Genomic DNA, 18423 nt, shown 5'->3' with positions numbered 1-18423 from the left:
CTCTCAGCTAAGTGCTGGCCTCGGCAGGACAGCTGGCTGCCTCGGCAGGCCCAGCTGTGGCTTCAGTGTCATTAGCGAACATGGACGGAGGGCCAAAATATCATGACCCCAGTATGTTTGGCTACTGAGATGACACCATCTTAACCTCATGAGGAGAAAAGCTCAGGATGAACTCGTGGTCCGTGTGGGGGCTGAGAACACCCCTTTGGGGCACGATGGAGAAGGCAGTCTCCCTGTCTGGGTAGTATTTGATGCTGTCCATGCTGTAGGTTTCTCCAGGCATTAGGGGCTGCAGGTTGGGCTTCACGATCTGCCAGTGGAAGGCCAGCTCCACGTGCCTGTGGAGGCAACACTGACAGTGGGCGGTGGATGCAAGGCCTCGTCCCAGTCCTGCGGGACCAGGTCCTCCCACCCCATGCTCCGGGAGGGAGGAGCAAAGGAGCCAGGAACAGGAAGTGGCCAGGTCAGTGCCTTCAAGCCCTCCCCATGGAGGAGCCCGAGGGAGCTGGGTAAGGAGTGGCAGGCAGGTCAGGGAGTCTAAGGGGGAGACCATGCAAGGGAGCCCCTCTCTTCCCACCCATGGCAGCTAGAGGTTCGAGCTGTAATGACTCGGGAAATCACGATCCAACCATTAAACTGGAGGGGTCAAGGCATCCCCCAGATATCAGGAAGATCTTCTGCTGTGTCTCCTACCACTCAAGAGGTCCCAAGGTTTGTCACATGGACACCATTCCTGCCCTCTGCCTCTCCAGCTGGCCACCCAGGACAGCTGTGTCCAGAAAGATGTGTGCCCACTGGCTACCCACAGCAACAGTGACAACTGCACTGCAGGAGGAGGGGCAGGACTCCAGACATGCTGCTGATGGGCAGCTGTCACTGGGGAGGGATGGCAGATGAGTCCTCTTATCATGGGGGGTAATGGTGAGAATCTTGGGTAACACCTGCGATCCCCAGGGCAGGCCTGGCTGGGAGGCTCTCTGAGGTCTCTCCTGGTGTAATGGTGGTGCTCAGAGGTGGGTCAGGAAATAAATGGCAGTGAGAACTGAGCCCATAGGCCATCATCTGTCTAACCCTGGGACTCGGATGGCTTCCCCTGCACAGGCGCAGCATGACCTCTTTGGAAAACTGTTCCTGTCTAGGGATGGTCCAGGATGATTGAGAACATCACTGTCCAATACAACTCCCTGCAGTGATGGAAATCCTACATATCTGCACTGTCCAATATGATAGCCACCAGCACATGTGGCTATTGAGTGCTTAAAATGTGGCTAGTGTCACTGAGGAAGTGGGTTTCTAATTTTAATTAATTTAAATTTAAAAAGCAGTGGCTACCATGATGGACTGTGTAAAGCTAGATCCTTCTATCCAATCTGGATCCATTCTGTGCCCAGGAACTTCCTGCCTTGCTGGGAACTCAGGGCCAGGGGAGGGAGGAGAAGGACTATGTGCTGCGGCCACTCACGTAGCGTTTCTAATAATCAGCTGTTTCCTAGCTGTGGACAGAAGGTTTTCTGGCTCAAATCGTATGAAATGCTGGGCCGTTAAGTCTGTGAGCTCTCCAGGTTCCGGCTGACTTTTTTCACCAGAAATATAGATCAGATCCAGCGCAACCAGCTGCCCGGTTCCTGATAAAGTAGGGTAGTGAAGTCAGTGGGGTTTCACTGGGGCTGAAATCCGACTCCATGGCCAAGGCTGTGGCAGGACCCACGGCACCAGCCACATGCAACTGGCCCTGGGTGTGATTCCTGGGGTGCACACAGGAGGGGAAAGGGGGCCATTAACACAGACTCATGTCCTCACCTCTTCGCAGACCAAAAGGAGGTGATTTGGGGAACCTAGCACATAGCAGGCACTTATTAATGCCTGCCGGGTGAAACTGGATGGACAGATAGACGGATAGAAGGAAGGAAGGAACAGGGCATCTTGGGGTGATTCAGCAGGATGCCCCTTCTAACCCTACAGAAATCTAGAGCAAACTCTGGTTGTTCATGTGTGAGTCCCTGGCAATTCCCCAAAGGAGATCAAAGTGAGTTTCAAAGTTAAACAAGGAAAGATTTCACCCCAGGTTTCCCTCCATCTCTCACTAGGAGACTCCCTGGATTGTCCTGAAGGCCACACTCATGTGGGTCTCCAAGGTCAGACCCGAGCAAGGGGCCCAGGGCTGGACCTAGGTGCCTGGAGGCTGCAGCACCCCCTCAGTGTGCTCCCTGGCACAGAGAGGGCGCAGCTGTGCCGCTGCCCACCTTAGTGCAGTGGGTGGGCCCTGGAGCTGGGGCAGCCACTCCAGCCCTGCCCCTGCTGGGAGCACACGCAAGCCCACCTACGATCACCAGCTCCTGTGTCTGGCAGTTGTCGCACACGATGATGAAGGTCTGCTCTGCCTTCCCTAGGCTCCTTGGGTAGAACAAGACCTGAGGGAGAGAAGGGTTGTTCTGTTACCTCCCATTAAAGAGCTTCCAGCCCCACCTCCCACCCTCCTCTTTTCAGACACACACCCCTCCCTTTCCTCTCTGTCCACCTTACCCTGAAGGCTGGGGTTTCCAGCCTGGGCTCCACCTGGAGCAATGCAGGGAGCATGCTCAAAGGATAGGAAGGGAAAGTTCACAGAGAACAAAATATAAATGGCACTTAAACAAATGGCAGCGTGTACCCTCATTCACAATAGAAGAAATGTAAATGAAAACCATCCAGAAGAATAGATTTTCACTCATGATACAGGCAAAGAGCAAAAAGTTAGCTGTCATAAATACAATGATTTTTTTTTCAATTTTTTTCTCCAAGCTTCCCCTTCCCCTAAGCCCTGGTAACCACAATTCTACTCTCTGCTTCCATCGGGTCCATTTTTTATAAGTGAGATCACGCAGTATTTGTCTTTCTGTGCTCGGCATATTTCACTTAGCATAATGTCCTCCAGGTTGATCCATGTTGTTGAAAATGACAGGACTTTCTTCCTCTGTAAGGCTAACTAGTATTCCATCATGTACAGACATCACATTTTCTTTATCTATTTATCTGTCAACAGACACTTAAGTTGATTCCATATCTTGTCTATTTTGCATAATGCTGCAATGAACATTGGAGTGCAAATATCTTTTTGACATACTGATTTAATTTCCTTTGGGTATATACCCAGTAGTGGGATTATGGGATCATATGGTAGTTCTATTTTTAATTTTGTAAGGAAATTCCATACTGTTTTAGTAATGGCTGTACTAATTTATATTCCTAACAACCGTGTGCAAGGGCTCCCTTTTCTCCACATCCACACTTATCTTTCATCTTTTTGGTAACAGCCATTCTAATTGGTATGAGGTGATATCTCACTGTGGTTTCAATATGCATTTCCCTGATAATTTGTGATGTTGAACATTTTTCATATACCTGTTGGCTATTTGTATGTCTTCTTTTGAGAAATGTCTATTCAGGTTCCTTTGCCCATTTTTATAATCAGGTTGTTTTCCTGCTAATGAGTTGCTTGAGATCATTATATATTTTGGATACTAACCTTACATCAGATGTATGGTTTGCAAATACAGCATTTTCTCCCATTCTGTAGATTGTCTCTTCACTGTGTTGATTGTTTCCTTGGCTGTGCAAAAGCTTTCTAGTTTGATGTGATACCATTTGTCTATTTTCACTTTTGTTGCCGGGGTTTTTGAAGTCAGGTCCAAAAAATCATTGCTCAGACCAATGTCATGAAGATTTTCCCCCATGTTTTCTTCTGGTAGTCCTACAGTTTCAAGTCTTGCATTTAAGTCTTAAATCCATTTTGAGTTGATTTTTATATCTGGTTAGAGATAGGAGTCTACTTTCCTTCTGACAAATGCAATTATATTACATTTTGATTCTCTCCAAAATAATCTAGGAAGGGCAGGGTGAGGATTTGTTGAGGGAGATAGAGGGGTGTAGATGCAATGAGATTGACCAACAGCTGATAATTATTGAAGCTGGGTAATGAATACACGAGTGTTCATTAAACTATTCTATTTTTGTATATGTTTAAATATGTCCATGATAACAGTTTCTTTTAAGTTTGGTAACACTGTATTAGCAAGGGTGTAAGGAAACAGGCACCCCTACATATTGCTGTTGGAAGTATAAACTGGTACAATCCACCTGGCGGGATTTGGGCAACATGGATCACAATTGTGAGAGCACAGACCCCTGAATCAGTAAATCCATTTCAAGGACTGTATCCTATGGGTAGACTCACACTTGGGACAGGGTGAGGTATCTTTAAGTTATTTGCTGAAAAAGACAGAGATCTAGAAGAATCTTTATGCCCATCAGTAGGGAACCGCCAAACTAAATTACGGTGCATTCACCCAGTGGAATACTATGCAGTTATAAAAAATATAAGAATGATCTCTGAGATACAGTGTTAAATGCACAACACATGGTGCAGAACAGAGTACAAAGTGGTCAACTCTGTGTATGAGGGAAAAAAGGAAAGAAAGGAAAGAAAAAACACACATGCAGTTGCTTATAGGCATAGAATATCTCTGGAAGGGCACTCAGAAAACTGGTCAGGTATGGCCTCTGGGTGGCTGACGAACTGGGGTAAAAGGGAGCATTTCACTGTTTACATATATGTAATCTTTTGAATTTCCAATCATGTGAATTTGTTTCTTATTTGGAACTATGAATAAATTAAAAAACAAAACCCCAAACAACCAATAAACAAAATACGCAAAGAATGCACAGGGGAAAACTTCCCCTGACTCCTTCACTGCTCCCCAAAGAGTCCTGCTGCTAACCTTTTCCTTTCCTTGGAGATCACAGGAGGATAGGATGAGGGGGACATCTAGGGAAGACCAGCCCCAATTTCTTGAAGCCTTAACAAGGCTCTGACAAGGCTTGGGCTACACCAAGAGGACAGAGAGCCTGGCCTATGGGTGGCCCTCACAGACCCAACCTGCCCCAGATGGTAGAGGGGTGGGGTAGGGTGAGGGAGGGCCTGAGAGAGACTGAAGAACCAAGGGAAGAGCTTGGAAGCAGCTTAGATGTTGGTGGAGGTGACTCTCAGGCTACAGGCATGGACAAGCAATGTTCAGGCATTGTGATGGTAACACTTGGACTGTCTGCTATTGCTTTGCGAGAGAGGTCATAAGACAATCAAATGACATCACCCTACAGAATACAAGAATACGCACCTACACAGAAACCACTAAAGCTGGGACCGGGGATAAGAGTGGACATTTGGGTCAAGACGTAGAGGCAAATGCAATCATGCAAGTAGTTGAGGAAATAGTCATGACCAATCATAAGGAGGATGAAATGCATATATATGGCAATGTCTAATTACTTACCTCCACTAATGTGGCATGCCCTGGGGCCAGCTCAAACACTGAAGGCAGGATTCCAAAGGGAAGTTGCTCAACAAAGCCAAAAGTGGCAACAGCCTTAAAGAAAAGCAGAAGATTACACAACAGTGTGGAAGAAATTATAAAATCCAGTGCTCAGATTACAAATTTCTCTCCTCCAAACATCCATTCTGTAATTTAAAGGATCCTAAGGATCATCCAGCCCAACTGAGGCTCATTTGTCCAGCGTTTACTCAACCATCACCAGTGCTATGGTTTGGATGTTTGTCCCCTCCAAAGTTCATGCTGAAATTTGATCCTCAATATTGGAGGTGGGGTGTGTTTGGGTCACAGGGGCAGATCCTCATGAAGAGATTAATGCCTTCCTTCGGGGGTGAGTGAGTTCTCACTCTATTAGTTCCCCCAAGAGCTGGTTGTTAAAAAGAGCCTGTTTCCCCCACTTGCTTCTTCTTTGCCACGTCATCTCTGCAGACGCCAGCTCCCCTTTGCCTTCCACCAGGAGTGGAAGCAGCCTGAAGCCCTCATCAGGTGCAGATGCAAGTGTCATGCTTCTTGTGCAGCCTGCAAAACGTGAGCCAAATAAACCTCTTATTCTTTAGAAATTGCCCAGTCTCAGGTATTCCTTTATAACAACACAGAATGCACTAAGACAACCAGACACCAGGCACCAGATGAAGTTCTGAAGGTTAAAGACAAGTAAGTCATGGAACATCCATAAAGATCTCATTGCTGGCAGGATGTACAAGAAATACCATTGCCAAGTACTTAGGACACAAAGTGGGAGGTGTATGAGAAAGCCTGACTCAGGAGGTGGGCTGACAAGGCCCTCCCCTGGGCTCCCAAAGCTCACTGTCCTTTCTCAACTACAGCACCCTGTGTCGTGGATGCCAGTGTATGCATCTGCCTCCATCCCCCACCTAACCCTGGCCATAAGCTCCTGAGTCATGAGGGCAGCTGCCATCTTGTTAGCAGAGCTGCAGCTCCAGTGCCAACACAAGAAGCCACTTAATATGCCAGGGACACAAATCCATGCATACAAGACCCCGGCAGGTAACAGAAATGAGTGAAATGTCTTCCTTGGAACATGTGGTCCTCTGGATCCATAGCTTGTTTTCTGCACATATAGGCACAGAGGAATATATCTATTGTAAGAACAATAATGGTGTGAGCATGATGATGGGTGGTCTCAGTGTTGGGGATGTTCTGGGGTGGGGGGTGGAGATGGGCAAACTGAACAGAGTGCACAGGCCCTGCCTCCCAACCCTGGCCAACAGGGTCACTGTGAGTCCTGGTCTAGGCCTGCACATCTTCCAGTTTTTCAAAGAGATTGGAAATACAGACTTTCATGTGAATCTCCCTGTTTTGAAAATGGTGGCTCAAAAATGTTTTGAAGCATTGTGCCAAATCAATACCAGCAGAATTCAGCCCAAGAGCTGCCAATTTGTAACCTCTGATATATTCAGACATTTGCTACAGTAAGAATGGGCTGAATGAGTGAACGCAGGAACATTTGAGCAAGGACTCGAAGGGTAAGAGAGGTAATACAACTGCCCAGAGTTGGGCAGCTATTAGTGACATAACCAGAACTACAGCACTGGTCCCCACACATTCATTCTCTTTCAAGTGATGGCAGTTGCACAGAGAGGTTATAACATTCTCCTTCTGTGTGTTTGCAATCATAAGTGCACTCTAGTAAGTCCCTCTGGGGGTTATTTCCTTTGATGGATTTTCTGTCTTTCCAGTTAGCACTTTCTGATCACTCACCCTGATACTTGGTGGCGGCCAGCTCTTTTTGGGCATAATGCAGAACTTGCCAACACTGAAGCCCACATTTTTGCAGACGAATCTGGTCAGCTTTACTCCCCCAATGAGGCAGTAACCACAGTCCAACACTGGTGACACTGCAGCCATAGGAAAAGATGTACAGGAAAACAACAGGACATGCTGAATAGGCCTTGTTGTCGTGGTTCTCTCGAAGTCCAGCCAGAGCTCAGGGCAGCTGTGGAAGGGCCAGCCCAGCACCCCAAGCAGAGAGGATGAGTGGGGACATGCCCCGACTGCTGCACCCACTTGGCCTCTGCCGGGCTGCTGCTGGGTCACATGGCAGTAGCGCATGGGACTCTATCCACTCCTGGCTACAGCAGCAGGAGTCAGTGCCCACTGTGGACTCGAGCCTCAGCCAGGGGCCACCCAGCATGGCCATCAGGCTGTGGCAGAAGTGAGGGGGGTCAGAGATCCAACTTCCAGCCTGTGCCCAGCCAAAGAAGCTTGTAACTGAGGGAGTTTGGCCTAAGCCAGATTTTAAAGGAAGCTCACACCTATAGCCATAAGAGACAACATCTGCTGAGGGCTCCTCAGAGTGCCCAGGCATTTCTTCCTTGCCTGATGTGGCATGGGCCCACTCAGGGGTGTCCACAGCCAGCAAAATCTATGTTGGTTAGAGGGCCCACTGGCCTCCTCCCTTGCTGTAAATCAACCTCCACTAGGAAGACCCAAAAGCAAGCAGGACAATTATGGCCTGACACGGTGGAAGACTGCAGCAACTGCTAGCAGCTCATCCTCAGGACCAGGGCCCCTGCCCAAGAGGACCAAGCTGTGTGCTACCACAAAGGGGACCTGAGAGGCAGGCAGTCCTTATGGGGACTCTCCAATCCTACCCGAAGCCATGGGAAGGTATAGCGCACACTCACATGTCAGCACCGGCGGTGGCCTCCGGGCCTGCAGGGGGATCAGGAGCGTGTGGGCTGACTGGGTCTCCACTAAAATAAAATCATCGAAATCCCCAAGGCAGTCAGGAACAAACTGGACAATGTACTGGCAGGTCATTCCAGGAGCCACCATTCCACCTTTTCCTGGAAACATCCCTGTGCATGACAAAGGCCTCAGATGAGGATCAGAGACCAGCCGGCCACCAGGGCTTGGGCTCAGCTGCTACAGACACCAACTGCAGCTGGGGCTGGCTCTCTGAGTAAATGCCTTCTGGACCAAGGCCATGCTGATGGCAGAACCGCCAGTGCGCACGAGGGGAGCAGGCTGAGAAGGCAGGGACTCAGGTTAAAACGACAGGGCCCCAGGGGAGTGATACGGTCCACCTGGAACGGTTAGGTAGGCCGTATGGCTTAGAATTTATTTGAGGGCAGCAGAGAGCCCTTTGAGATTTCTGAGCAGGGGTGACACGATCACAGTTCTTCTTGAGACAAACACTGTGACACCAAAGCAGGAAGGCTGGTGGGGGCGGGGGTGCTGCCGGGGGGCTGCTGCAGGGGTTTAAGCAAGGAATAAGGAAGGCCTGACCGAGGGCAGTGGCGGCACGAGGTGGGGAGATGGCAGAGCCAGTGCCTAGCGAGCAGGAGAAAGGAGCTGTCAACACGCGGAGACCTCACCGCCAGCTGAGTGTGAGGGGCCTCAGGGACCACTGTGGGAGACTCAGGCCTGAGCTCGGCCACCAGCGGGGCGGGAGTCAGCTGAGGGCCAGGTGGGCCAGTGACTGGCAGCAAGCCCAGCAAATAATTGTGAAGCAGTCTAGACAACTGCCAACTGAACTTACCCAACCCCAGAGTGAAGTGTGGGGTGGAAGGTGGGAGGACTCGCAGGTAGCGGCTGGTCGAGGTGGTGTTCTGCAGCGCGATTACCATCTGTTCAAAGGTAAAGGTGATCACTTTTAGACAGCAGCTTTTGTGGACAAAATGATACGATGTCCGAGATTGACTTTAAGTAATATGGGAACAGGGTAGGGGTATAAGTGAAATAAGCCTGGCCACGTGCCAGTAACTGTTGGAGCTGGCTGGTGGGCACTTGGGGATTCATTATGCCATTCGATCTACTTTTGTCTGTTTTGGAAGGTTTCCATAGCAAAAACTAAAATACACGGCAAAAATGAAGGTGGGAATAGATCTGACCTATTCTTTGTCCTATTTAAAATACCCACTACTATATATTGGGCACCTGCTCTGTGCCTCCTCAACCTCACAACAACCAGAAAAGGTAGGAACTGTCTCTGTATCAGCAAAAGAAAGTTCAAAGAGGCACCTTAGCTGGTAAGCAAAAGTATTGAGATTTGAGCCCAGGATGTCTGGCTCCAAAGTTTTGCCCACATCACCTCTTACCGTCTTCTTCCCCACACAACCCTCTGAGCCATTCTGCCCACGGTCCTGGTCTAGGGTGTTATGGGCACCTGGATGCCACGGTTGCAACTGGTTCTCTCTCCATCACTCACCCCATCCAGCCCCCTGTCCCTTCCCTCCACTTTCTCTTCCCTCTACCCCAGACTGGGAGACCCCTAAGTGTGTGGCCAGGAACTAACCCTCCAACAGCACCAGCACAGTGCCTGGCTAGTATTTTGTGAAAGTTTATACTTAAAAAAAATGTATAAATGATAACATGACCCAGCTTAAAAAATAAAACATTACAAATGCAGTTGAAGTTCCAGCTCGCCATCATGTAAAAATCTACGTATGTCTTCACGTTTTTATTGATAGGTTTGTATTCCTAAATCAGCATTTAAGTCCATTTTTGGCCAGCATAACACATTGCATCTATGCATCTGTGAACCAGGCCCATATTATGGTTTTAATGTTCATTTCTCCATTGTTAATGATGGTGAGCATCTTTTCATATGTTTATTTGCCATTTGGGTTTCCTCTTCTGTGAGCTGTCTATTTGTATCATTTTACCATTTGCCACTGTGCAGTTTATCTTTTTCCTGCTGACTTGTAGGAGTTCTCCATATATTCTGGATACTGATTCTTTAAGGTATATGTTATAAACATCTCTAAGTTTGTGAACTTGTATTGTCTTTCGGTTTAGTTTCCAAAACTTTAATGGAAAATTTACCAATCTTTTATGGTTCATGCTTCAGTTTCAAGAAATCTTTCCATACCTCCTATACTTTCTTCTAAAAATGTTGCTCTTTTTGCCTTGAGATCTTTGCTGGAAAGTGTTTTGTTTGGGGTACAGAGTAAGGTGGGGATTAAGTCATCTTCCATATGGAGAGGATACTAAACTCAGTTTTGTATCTTCAGTTCTGCACATGTGCATGGACCAGCCCTAACAAGAGTATGCGCTGTTCCCTCGGTCGTGAAGCTACTTGCAGCCACTGCTGTCATTACAGATGAAGATGCTCCCAGCAGCAGCTGCTCCTCATATCAGCTGAAGCAGCCTTGAGAGAGCCTTGCTCCAGCCACACAGGGCAAGTCTCCAACCAATGAAAGGCAGAAGCCAGCGGTTTATATGACTTCTTAGGGGATGTCCCACAAGACGAAATAATCACTTGCACTTAATGGCAGTCAGCTCCATAATGCATTCTTTTTTTTTTTTTTTTTTTTGAGACAGAGTCTGGCTCTGTTGCCCAGGCTAGAGTGAGTGCCGTGGCGTCAGCCTAGCTCACAGCAACCTCAAACTCTTGGGCTCAAGCGATCCTCCTGTCTCAGCCTCCCGAGTAGCTGGGACTACAGGCATGCACCACCATGCCCGGCTAATTTTTTCTATATATATTTTTAGCTGTCCATATAATTTCTTTCTATTTTTAGTAGAGATGGGGTCTCGCTCTTGCTCAGGCTGGTCTCGAACTCCTGAGCTCAAACGATCCGCCCACCTCGGCCTCCCAGAGTGCTAGGATTACAGGCACTCTGTGAGCCACCACGCCCGGCCCATAATGCATTCTTATATTGGCTTTCTCTCCTTCCTTTCCCACCTCCTCACTGGAATTGTATATGCTAACACACAGTATCATCCCCTCAGGGTCTGCTTTACAGGAAACTTAGGCTATGACAGTTGGCATCAGAAAGGTCCTAAAATAGCACTCTTAGGATGCAGTTCTGGAATTGGCTTGTTCACCAGTGTGGTGACTGTCAGAATTCTAGCTGGTGGGAAGTAGAGCGTGAGGACCCTGGTATGCTGTTGTCATGATTACAGGGCTTTTCCTAGTGGTCAACTGAAATGAGGTACAGGTGGAAGGTCAGGCAGTGGAACACATGGTAGCTGTGGTGCCTGCAAGGTTTGGGGCAGTGATAATTATAAAGATTGTGGCGAGGCCTGGCTTTCCTTAACAGCATTGGAAGCCTTGGAGGAAAAAAATGATAGGTTCAGGCAGCCAACTGCCAACTCAAGGCCCGCTGTGAAGACATTCCTTGGATTCCTGGGTTACACATAATTTGCTCCTGTATGTGTGCATGTTTGTTTTTTTCTTCTTGTTTGATTTGGTTTACTGTTTTGTATCTAGTATTTCTGCATGTTCTTAAGCAAGACTGCCTTGTGTTTTTTATTTGGCGTCAAGGTAATTAAGCTCATTACCTAATAATGAAGGCACATTCCCTCTTTTTCTAGTCTCTGAAACAGTTTATATAAAATAGGGATTAGTTTGAATGTTTGGTAGTATATACCTGTAAAATGATCTGGGCCTAGTATTACTTGTTGTGGAAAGCTTTTTTTTTTAATTTCAGCATATTATGGGGGTACAAAAGTTTAGCTTACGTATATTGCCCTTGCCCTCCCTCCCCCTCGAATCAGAGCTTCAAGCGTGTCCATCCCCTAGACGGTGCGCATCACACACATTATGTATGTATACACCCATCCCCTCCCCCACCCACATCTGCCTGACACCTGATTGTTATTCCTAAATGTGCTCTTAGGTGATGATCAGTGAAACCAGTTTGATGGTGAGTAGATGTGCTTATTTTTCCATTCTTGGGATACTTCATTTAGGAGAATGCATTCCAGCTCTATCCAGGATAATACAAGAAGTGCTAGATCACCATTGTTTCTTATAGTTGAGTAGTACTCCATGGTATACATATACCACATTTTATTAATCCACTCATGTATTGACGGGCACTTGAGTTGTTTCCACATCTTTGCAATTGTGAATTGTGCTGCTGTAAACATTCGAGTGCAGATGTCTTTTTTATAGAATGCCTTTTGTTCTTTTGGGTAGATGCCCAATAATGGGATTGCTGGATCAAATGGTAGGTCTACTTGTATCTGTTTAGGTATCTCCATATTGCTTTCCACAGAGGTTGCACTAGTTTGCAGTCCCACCAGCAGTGTATGAGTGTTCCTATCTCTCCGCATCCACGCCAACATTTATTGTTTTGGGACTTTTTGATAAAGGCCATTCTCACTGGAGATAAGTGATATCTCATTGCGGTTTTGATTTGCATTTCCCTGATGATTAGAGATGTTGAGCATTTTTTCATATGTTTATTGGCCATACTTCTGTCTTCTTTTGAAAAGTTTCTATTCACATCCTTTGTCCACTTTTTGATAGGGTTGTTTGATTTTTTCTTGCTGATTTTCCTGAGTTTATATAGATTCTAGTTATCAGCCCTTTATCGAATGTGTAGCATGCGAAAATTTTTTCCCATTCTGTAGGTTGTCTGTTTGCTCTCGTGACAGTTTTGTTGGCTGTGCAGAAGCTTTTTAATTTAATCAGGTCCCATGTATTTATTTTTGCTGTTGCTGTGATTGCCTTTGGGGTCTTCTTCATAAATTCTTTGCCTAGGCCAATGTCTATAAGAGTTTTTCCCACATTTTCTTCTAGAATTCTAATAGTTTCACACCTTAGGTTCAAGTCTGTTATCCACCGTGATTTGATTTTTGTGAGAGGTAAAAGGTGTGGGTCCTGTTTCAGTCTTCTACGTGTGGCTATCCAGTTTTCCCAGCACCGTTTATTGAATAAGGAATCTTTCCCCAGTGTATGTTTTTGTCTGCTTTGTCAAAGATTAGATGGCTATAGGAGGATGGTTTTATATCTGGATTCTCAGTTATGTTCCACTGGTCCATGTCCCTGTTCTTGTGCCAATACCAAGCTGATTTAATAACCACAGCCTTGTAGTATAGCTCAAAGTCCGGTAAATTAATACCTCCCATTTTGTTCTTATTGCCTAAAATTGCTTTTGCTAAACGGGGTCTTCTCTGGTTCCATAAAAAGCATAAAATTATTTTTTTATATCTGTGAAAAATGATGCTGGTAATTTAATAGCGATTGCATTGAATTTGTAGATCATTTTGGGTAGTACAGACATTTTAACAATGTTGATTCTTCTGATCCACGAGCATGGTACGGTTTTCCACCTGTTTATGTGCTCTGCTATCTCTTTCCTCAGTGTTTCATAGTTCTCCCTGTAGAGGTCTTTTACTTCCTTAGTTAAATATATTCCTAGGTACTTTATTTTCTTTGTTGCTATTGTGAAGGGTATTGACTCTTTGATTTGGTTCTCAGTTTGACTGTTATTAGCATATATGAATGCCTCTGATTTGTGTGTATTGATTTTGTATCCTGAGACTCTACTGAATTCATTTATCAATTGCAGTAGTCTCTTGGTTGAATCCTTGGGGTCTCCTAGATATAATATCATATCATCAGCAAAGCATGAGAGTTTGATCTCTTCTGTCCCCATTTGGACACACTTGATTCTGTTCTCTTGCCTGATAGCTCTTGCAAGGACTTTCAGCACTATGTTGAATAGCAGTGAGGCCAGTGGGCAACCTTGTCTGGTTCTAGTTCTAAGTGGGAATGCTTTCAGTTTTTGCCCATTCAGTGTGATGTTGGCTGTGGGTTTGTCATATATGGCTTGTATCATTTTTAGGTAGGCCCTGTCTATGCCTATTTTGTTAAGCATTCTCATCATAAAAGGGTGTTGAGTTTTGTCAAATGCTTTTTCTGTGTCTATTGAGAGGATCATATGGTCTTTGTTTTTGCTTGTATTTATGTGGTGAATTGCATTCATAGATTTGCGTATGCTGTCCTGCATCTCTGGGATGAAGCCCACTTGGTTGTGATGGATTATTTTCTTGATAAGCATCTGGATTCAATTTGGTAGGATTTTATTGAGAATTTTTACGTCTATATTCATAAGGGATATTGGTCTGTAGTTTTCATTTTTTGTTGCATCCTTTCCTGGCTTGGGTATCAGGGTTATGTTGGCTCCATAAAATGTGTTGGGGAGGATTACATCCTTCTCGATGTTGTGGAATAACTTTTGTAGGATAGGCACCAGTTCTTTATAGGTGTGGTAAAATTTGGGTGTGAAACCATCTGGTCCGGGGCTTTTCTTTTTGGGAAGGTTTTTTTATTGCTGTTTCAATTTCAGTTCTCGATATTGGTCTGTTCAGGAATTCTACTTCTTCCTGGTTGAGTCTAGGGAGGCTGTGTGTTTCTAAAAATTTGTCCATTTCCTCTACATTTTCCAGTTTGTGTGCATAAAGGTTTTTGTAGAATTCATAGATAATATCTTGTATTTCCTTGGAGTCCGTTGTAATTTCTCCTTTCATGTTCCTGATGGAGCTTATTAGAGATTTTTCTTTTCCACTCTTAGTCTAGCCAAAGGTGTGCCAATTTTGTTTATCTCTTCAAAGAACCAACTTTTTGTTTTATTAATCTTCCATATAGTTTTCCTGTAGTCCATTTCATTTAGTTCTGATTTGATCTTATTAATTTCACTCCTTCTGTTGGGTTTGGGGTCAGTCTGTTCTTCTTTCTCCAGATCTTTGAGTCTCTTAATTAGGTTGTCTATTTGTAAATTTTCTGTCTTTTGGATATAGGCATTTATGGAAATAAACTTTTCTCTCAGGAGTGCTTTAGCTGTGTCCCAGAGATTTTGATAACTTTGTCTCCTTTCTCATTTAGTTCAAAGAATCTTTTGATTTCTGTCTTGATTTCCTCATTTATAAAATAATCATTCAGGAGAAGGTTGTTTAGCTTCCATGACTTTGAGTAGAAATGAGAAATACTTGAGGATCCAACCCAGAATCTGAAATTCCATCAGGTTGTCATGGATTCTCAGTCTCCTCCTCTTTGTGACAGCTCCTCCGTCCTTTCTTGTTGCCCATGACCTTGAGACTTATTAAAGAGTACTAGTCAGCTATTTCACAACATGTCCTTCTAGAATGCCCTTCAATGTGGCTCTGTCTGATGTTTCCTCAGGATTAGATTGAGGTTATACACTATTGGGAAGAATACGACCAAGGTGATTTGCTTTTCTCAGCAAGTCATATGGGGGTATATGGTGTTGATGTGTCTTGTCAGTGGTGATGTTAACTTTAACCACTTGGTTAAAGTGGTGTGTTCCAGGATTCTCCACTGCACAGTTACTGCCTTTACTTTTGTAATCACTGAAGATTTGATGAGGAGGAGACTATAAAATAATCTGTTCCTACTTAAACTTTTACCCACTAATTTTAGCACCCATTGGTATTTCTTGCCTGAAGAAGTTATTAGTGTGATATTTAATGGTGACTTTTTATTTCTCTCATTCTTTCCACATTATTAATCAGAATTCTTCTGTAACAAAGAGTTGTCCCTTCTCCCCCATTTATTTATTAATTCATATATTTACTTATATCAGTATGGACTCATGGATATTTATTTCATTCTTTGGGCTATAATCCAATATGATCATTATTTATTTTATTGCTCAAATTGTTCCAGCTTTGGCCATTGGGAGCTCTGTGTCCTTTTGACATGCTCTCCAACCCCACTCCCATCTCTCTCTCTCTCTTTCAGTACTTCCTTGCTTTTTGGTAACACAAGATGCTCTAGGTTCATCTTTTTTTTTTTTTTTTTTTTTGAGACAGAGTCTGGCTCTGTTGCCCGGGCTAGAGTGCCGTGGCATCAGCCTAGCTCACAGCAACCTCAAACTCCTGGGCTCAAGCGATCCTCCTGCCTCAGCCTCCCGAGTAGCTGGGACTACAGGCATGCACCACCATGCCTGGCTATTTTTTTCTATATATATTTTTAGTTGTCCAGATAATTTCTTTCTATTTTTAGTAGAGACGGGGTCTCACTCTTGTTCAGGCTGGTCTCGAACTCCTGACCTTGAGTGATCCTCCTGCCTCGGCCTCCCAGACTGCTAGGATTACAGGCGTGAGCCACCGTGCCCGGCCTAGGTTCATCTTTTATTTTCCTTGCTTCAACTCTGGAATCACTAAGTTCTCCAAGGACCCCTGGTTCCTTTTAGTGGAAAATGGTATTTAGAGACCAAGATCTGGACACTGGATGTGCTTACTGCTACTAGAGTATCACTATTTTTATCCCTCTCAGCCAATACAGCTAAGAAATATATGGATGTATACTAACACATTCACATACATCTATATGTATTCCTGTATCTAACCATCTGTGTGTATACATACCCACACAGATATTTTTAAACCATGAATTCATGTTTACACATCCACCTATAATCCAGCACCATAAAGTTCATTCTAGCCTTCCCCCTTTCCTTACTTGTAATTTTCTGCAACAGTAAGAAACCTGATTCTCATTCACATATATTTTTAAATTTAAAAAGTTTCATTAGTATCAATATAAGTTTATGACAAAAATGATGCCCTAAGTCCCTCCCTGAAATACACTAATTCTGTATGATTTTCTGTGTAACCAGCCATATGTACCCAGATTTCAGATAGTCATAATCATTATGTTGAACTTTAATTTAACATTTTACATATACTCTCCCATATATTTAAGCATTTTTCATGTTTAGCAACATTCTAAAGGAATAAATACCTCACTAACCCATTTGTGAGTTGTCATTCACTAACTTATCAAAACCCCTTGGGAAGTCATATTATTTATATATTTATATACATGTGTGTGTGTGTGTGTGCGTGTGTAAAATAAGGCATCTTTCTTGACTGACCTTTTCAAGAGTAGGCAAGGCTGAGGGGTAGACCCATATCCAAGTATTCATGTAATTCACTCAGCAAATATTTACCGAGGGCCTACTATATGCCAGGCACTGGTAATAAAGTGATAACACAAACCCAGAAATAATTATTGCCCTTGTAGAGCTGACAGTCTAGTGAGGAAGATAAATACAAAATTATGTCATTAGGATGGCTTTCCAAAGAAGTGACAATTATACAAGATCAAAGGGATGAGCAGTAGACACCAGGCAAAGACGGGAGGAAAGACTGCTCCTTGGCAGTCTATGTCCACCTCATCTACAGCCTCGGGGGCTCCAGGCTCTGAGCACAGGCTTCAAGTCCTGCAGATAAATATCTCCCATATGTCCTTGAGCAGCTCTCCCTTGCCCTGTTCCACTCCCCAACTGCAATGATTTTAGCTCCCTTCCTCTGAGTCTTTGGCAACTTTTCCAACTGTCCTTGAAGCAAGATGGCCAGGTACAGAAGTACAAAAGAGAATACATCACTGTTATGTTCAAGGAGTAAGCAAAATGCTTCCTCTAACATTTAGCATATAGAACTGCCACGTCAGTCTGCTTTTGCCATGAGTGGTTGAGAAGTTCCTGAAGAACTGTGAATACGCAAGAGCTCTTTAGACTGTAAAGGATAAACCACATGCAAAAGGATTATTATCATTAAGCCTAGTTGTCTTTGCACATGGTGAGTGGAGTTGGCGACTGCTAAGCTTGGTCTTGACCTGATTCCCCAGGACCATGCGAGGTTAGCATTAAGAAAGAAGTTGGGAAAAAGGAATGAGGAGAGTCTGTACATACTGCTCTTGCAGGAATCACTGGATATACTATTAAGGTGCAGAGGACAGTAAGAGGGAGAAGAGATTCAAATACATATACATATTTACTATGGTTCCAAAAAGAAACAATAGAAGAACCCAAACTAATAGAAATAGTTGCCTACAGAGGTAAGGAGAGTATAAGGAAGAGGACATATGAATAGAAGCCAGAGGGAAATTTTTTTAAAATGAAAATCACAGCTAATAAATGCAGAAGGAATAATAGAATTAGAAATCACCATTTTGTAACCCCTAATTTAAGAAAAAATGGTTCTGGGCAACAGTCATCTAGCGGTCATCTAGGCTGCTAACCATTTAAGTGAAAGATTGATAAGAGCTTTATAAAGAATGAATCAAGCTTACAACCCCTGACACCATTCATCACTGATAATCGGAAACTCAGATACCATGCTTCGTCCTGATAGAATGCAATATAAAATACACAGTACCACCAAAGAAGTATTTTTGCCAAAACAAAAAAAAAAAAAAAAAAAAAAAAATTGGACCTGAATCTAATCAAACCTCTAATCTAACTAACTACCAATTTATGGAAAATACAGAATATGAAGAAACATGTTTAATGTCATCATAATAACATAATTAGCCAAATCCAATTATGTAAGA

The 18423-nt window shown here is 44.3% G+C and overlaps 1 protein-coding gene across 1 annotated transcript in view; it reads right to left on the bottom strand.

The window, feature by feature from the left end:
• DLEC1 (DLEC1 cilia and flagella associated protein) overlaps window positions 1–18423 on the bottom strand; it is a 63488-nt gene that overhangs the window by 30534 nt on the left and 14531 nt on the right. The window contains exons 7-13 of the mRNA XM_069473433.1: window positions 8872–8959; window positions 8015–8188; window positions 7089–7225; window positions 5310–5402; window positions 2321–2411; window positions 1463–1625; window positions 146–338 (exon numbers count right to left, since the gene is read on the bottom strand). Coding sequence (XP_069329534.1) covers window positions 146–338; window positions 1463–1625; window positions 2321–2411; window positions 5310–5402; window positions 7089–7225; window positions 8015–8188; window positions 8872–8959 — 939 coding nt within the window. The remainder of the gene's footprint in view (window positions 1–145; window positions 339–1462; window positions 1626–2320; window positions 2412–5309; window positions 5403–7088; window positions 7226–8014; window positions 8189–8871; window positions 8960–18423) is intronic.

The sequence above is a fragment of the Eulemur rufifrons genome, chromosome 7 (assembly GCF_041146395.1).
Source record: "Eulemur rufifrons isolate Redbay chromosome 7, OSU_ERuf_1, whole genome shotgun sequence".
Classification (NCBI taxonomy): domain Eukaryota; kingdom Metazoa; phylum Chordata; class Mammalia; order Primates; family Lemuridae; genus Eulemur; species Eulemur rufifrons.
This window is presented reverse-complemented; position numbering and strand designations above follow the sequence as displayed.